Here is a 4759-nt window from a genome sequence, read left to right as displayed (position 1 = left end):
GGGCAAAAGGTCTGAGTCAGTACAGAGAAGCCCACAGACATGATACCTGTCCCCCTGGTTTTATGCACCCCGCATAATTTAGCCAATTTTTTTGCATAATTTCTGATTATTTTCCTCCATCATTCTTTGTTAAAATTAACAGAATCGCACAATTTCACATTTTTGGGCTCAGTTTGTATAATTTCAGAATTTTTCTTGCATAAAATGATGGGGACAGTAATACAGTCCATTTACTTTTAGTTAGAGTCAAGAATTTTGTTCTAGTGTTTTTGTTTTATGTTTTAGTGGGTGTTTTAGAGCACTTGCAACACACTGAGGTCATATTATAAGAGCCAAAGATTAGAGGTGTTACAAAAGAGTGACAAACACAAAAAAGAAGGAGGGGAGATAAAGACGATAGATGTTGGATAGGAAAGAAGAAGCAGCAAATCACACCAGAGCACCCGAAAAACCACCCACTGAGTCAAGAGTTCTACGCCATTAACAACAAAATTATGTCAAGTAAGAGCTGGAGATTAGAGGTGTTACTGGCTTGTAACATACAGAGAGAGAAAAATGGAGAGATAAAGACGATAGGTGTTTGGTGGGAAAAAGAAAGTACTCACACATCACACTGTGTGCAAAAAGCATGTGCTTGAACATAGAAACACTAGGACCACAAACACATGAAAATGGACTTTTAATAAGGCACATAGTGACATACAGAGGGAAAAAAAGGGAGATAGGGATGACAGGTGATTGGCGGGAAAGAATGCGCAAACAAAACCAGATTGCCCACCAAACACCCACGGTCTGAATCAGATGGGAGTCATAACGTGTACAGTGTGTGTAAAGAGAAGCCTGTTGACATAATAAAGCTGCTTGGTGCAGAGTAAAGAGGTGCACGTCGACACAATAATCGTCATTTAATTTAGTATTTTAAAAAACTAAGAAAGGTACCGGTAGACAGAAACAACATGCGTGATTTCGAATCTTCTGTGTTCGACCTATCCAGATTATCATACAGTATGTTGGTCTTTGACGGAGTTTCCTTACTCATCCTCCCCATAATTTTGCAAGAACTTGATATCTAAGTCAAAAAGTGAAATTTGTTGCCTTTTTTCAGTCATTTTGGAGCTTACATTTTGAGAGAGTACACTTTTATCTGCAGGATGAGACCTGTGTTTCTCAATCAGAGAAACACAAGAAAATGTTGGTCCCGATATATATATATATATATAAGCACATTTTTTAATTCTCGGATATGAATCCACCGTGCACTTGTGATTAAATCTCTGTACAGAAGAATTGGAGCCTGATGATTAGTGGCACATACATGTTACGTCATATAGGCAAACAGGAACGACAAATTTTGCCCACTTCCGTGACGACCATGGAACTGTAAAACAGCCCAAAAATGGTGAATTTTCAAGCAGCACAAAGTGTTGAGAGGCAACAAAAAGGGGGTAAGAGGTAGCCTAAAGTGACATCATTGTCTACATACCATCTAGAGTGTTTTGCCTTTCCAGAACCTGGGCTATCAATCTTTGCTTTTCCTCTTCATCTTCAGGGTTTGCATCTGGGTCCAGACCTGGGAAGGGAGAGAATGCAAGACGAGTGATATATCTCTGGGACAGAACTGTTGTTTAGAATATTACTTTTACGGGTAGCAATTCTGAAGTGGAAGTCGGTTACAGTAGTCTCTGAATAAACGCACGGTGCTCTGGACGGCTCCTTAGCGTGTGTTTATACGGAGCGTGCGTTTACATGAACCTTTGCAAGGGGAGGAAGGGACGCAGTCATCTCAATTCTTTTAATTAAGTTTTAGTTGAGGTATTACGGCGCTCGCAACTGCATAAGGTCATACGAGTCCCAGAAGATTAGAGGTGTTACAAGAGAGTAACATACACAAAAAAAAGGAGTAGAGATGATAAATTTTTTATTGGAAAGAAGGAGCAAACCACATCAGAGCACCCGCCAACCACCCACACAGAGTTTGAGGGTTGAGCCCAAAAGAAGTTTAAAAACATTTTGGAAGAGTCAAAAATGAAAGTTACACTTGACACAAGTTAGTTAAGCTTATGAAAACTTTACAATCCTTCCTGCTAAAATGAAGAAACAAAATCCTGGTGCGACACATGTCAAGGATAAATAATTTAATATTTTTGTACATGATGCCTCACATCCCAGTCAGCACAGTCTTCTAAAACTTGGGCCATTCATCCCAGTAAAATTTTCATTTCAAGGAAAGATGGGATGAGTGTGAGGACATCAGTATGTCTACACCTCAAACACGGAAAGAAATAAAAAGATCCTTTCATATAATAAAAAATTACTTACTTATAGGTGCTGCATTTCCTGAGAAAGCTTCATTTTTGTTGTTTTCACTGTTGACCTCAGACGGTGCGTGATCACCTACGGAAGAAAAAAACAAACAACAAAATGAATCATCCAAAGGACCACAAAATGAATCATCCAAAGGACCACAAAATGAATCATCCAAAGGACCCAAGCGCATGCCTGAGCATGACTACTTTTCCGCTTCTGCGCACCACCAAACATAAACCCCAAACCCCAGCACAACAGCAGTGTATATTATATATAGGCCTACCCAGCAGTCAAACTAAAAGCTTGGAAGATGGTATAGGCTTTGAATTGCAGCTGCTCCGTGCTTACATCTTACAGGTTAGGTAATGTACCTTGTACGTCTCAATTTTGATATAAAGGAAGAGACCTAACCCTACCCCTGCCCTTACCCCAACCCTCTATTCAACTGTTTCGTAAAGTGGTCTCTCGTTATGGAATTCCTCCCCAGAGAACTCACCCTGGTGATTTAGTAGCTTCGTTCGTTTAAGTCAAAAGCTGAATGCCAGAGACCCTGAATTGCCAGGTAATGTTGAGAAGTGAACAAAGCGTGAAACAGGAAGGAACACAAAAGCCAGAAAATAAAAATTCAAGCAAAGAATGCAGTTTTTTTGGGAGGTTCCTCCCCCCCAATTATTATTCACCGGTTTGGGCCGCAAGAGTCAAGAGTAGGGGGGTTTCAGGGGGGCACTTGACCTAAGAAAAATATGGAAGGGGGGGGGGGGTGGTTCACGGGTTCAGGGGGGACACGCACCCCTGAATTTTACCACAATTTGATGTTTTGCAGTTAGGTTGCATCCCTGTTCTTTGTGTTGCCTATTTGGTAATCAAGACTTTCGCATTTCTTCTCTGGATGTAAACAAATGGATCATGGGACTTTAACGAACCGAACTCTACAAGATCCTCCTCACCCTTACCTTGATCGCTGTCACTTGAGAGAGGAACATTGCTGAGATCACTGTTTTCTTTATTAGACATGGCTGGGAGGTCCGATGTGATACAAATTTCTAAACAAGCCAAACCTCTCGTTGCTTCGATCAGATAGCCCCGTCACACCTTTGTCCTTCTTCTGCTTTATGTTCTGTGAAAGATCATAGATATGATCCGGTTAGTGAATGTGAATCATAATATTATAGGCTTTAATAGCAGACGACGCAGCGAGGTAAGTGGTGACTCACTGCAGAAACGAGAGAAAATCTGAGGAAATAACATGAATCAAGATACAGACAACCACTTTCAGAGGTGAAACGGTATTCCTTCAGAAACAGATATGTTTATCAAGTTCATTCAAGACGTAAATACAGAAGCAAACGTACCTACGAACCTTATATCTTCGATTTCGGCTTACCTCAACAACTCTAGACGACGGGTGCCATATTTATGTGTATCACGTGAGCTGACGTCATGGAATTGTGCGTACACAATGTGCCAGCACACGAGACATTCGCCGCGGGTCCACAGTTTACCTTGGATATGAAGGCATGAGAGGAAAGCGAGGGCTGTCGTTAGATCATGTCAGGACTCAGTTGTCGCATGGGATAATTTTTCTTATTTTCGAATTGGATAACACACTTTGACGACCAGGTCAGTTGCACCTTGAATTATTTACGTATAAATTTTGTTCTACTTGTTGTCTGCATGGAAATTATTAGCGTAGGTTTTTACTTTCGACCTCAATTGTTCGTTAATAAAGGCTATGCCTCCCGTTACTACAACTCAACAGTCAACGCTAGGCAAGGCCTACTGCTAGACTTTCTCGTGCCTACCATTCTTTCCTTTACGCTTGCGACGCAGAACTTGGTTGTGTTCCAATGTTTATCTTCTTCGAGAAAATCAAACCACCTTTGACCTTTTCTTTTTCAATTGAAATAGGCTACAAAAACTTATGACTATGAAGATTTCGGCAATAGATACTATACGCTACTAGATCTAGATCTATACTAAATCTATAGTATTATAGTAATGTATGGTACTTTCTTCAAGATGCTGTCAATGTCTTCAACAGCAAATAAAAAAGGTAAATGCATAGATCCAGATCTAAATCTAGATCTAGATCTAGATCTAGATATCTAATCTAGTATCGGTTTTTTGTTGTTGTTTTTTGGTGGATACCGCTAGCTAGACTAGCGTGTCTAGCTACATTTGATTGATTCAATAATTTAATTGACAAAACCAACCCAAGGATATACACGCGCTGGTGTGGACGGATTTAATAGGCCTGAATGCCTTTACTGCGTGTTTAGTTGGTCGAATTTGTTTTCGCTGAGAATTACAGGTTTCTTGCAAGGAAGAAAATAAATAGTCACATAATTTATAGTATGCGCATTTGTGTTTACGCTCACGTATTTTTATATTACACGCACGTGCGCTCACGCGCGCACGAGCGCACGAGCACACACACACACACACACACACA

At 40.4% G+C, this 4759-nt stretch overlaps 1 protein-coding gene across 3 annotated transcripts in view; it reads right to left on the bottom strand.

Annotated features, from left to right (window-relative positions):
- LOC101854442 (short coiled-coil protein B) overlaps positions 1-3781 on the bottom strand; it is a 4724-nt gene extending 943 nt beyond the window's left edge. The window contains exons 1-4 of one of the 3 annotated variants that reach the window (XM_005108342.3): positions 3692-3781; positions 3261-3424; positions 2320-2394; positions 1484-1570 (exon numbers count right to left, since the gene is read on the bottom strand). In XM_005108342.3, the coding sequence (XP_005108399.1) occupies positions 1484-1570; positions 2320-2394; positions 3261-3321 (223 nt within the window). In that variant the 5' untranslated portion in view covers positions 3322-3424; positions 3692-3781. Of the gene's footprint in view, positions 1-1483; positions 1571-2319; positions 2395-3260; positions 3425-3659 lie in introns of all 3 variants that reach the window. The other 2 variants (XM_005108343.3, XM_035972405.1) reach the window with 2 other exon arrangements.
- Positions 3782-4759: the final 978 nt, after the last annotated feature.

The sequence above is a fragment of the Aplysia californica genome, unplaced genomic scaffold (genome assembly GCF_000002075.1).
Source record: "Aplysia californica isolate F4 #8 unplaced genomic scaffold, AplCal3.0 scaffold00681, whole genome shotgun sequence".
Lineage (NCBI taxonomy): Eukaryota > Metazoa > Mollusca > Gastropoda > Aplysiida > Aplysiidae > Aplysia > Aplysia californica.
Note: the sequence above shows the minus strand (reverse complement) of the source record. Positions and strands in the feature narration are given on the sequence as shown.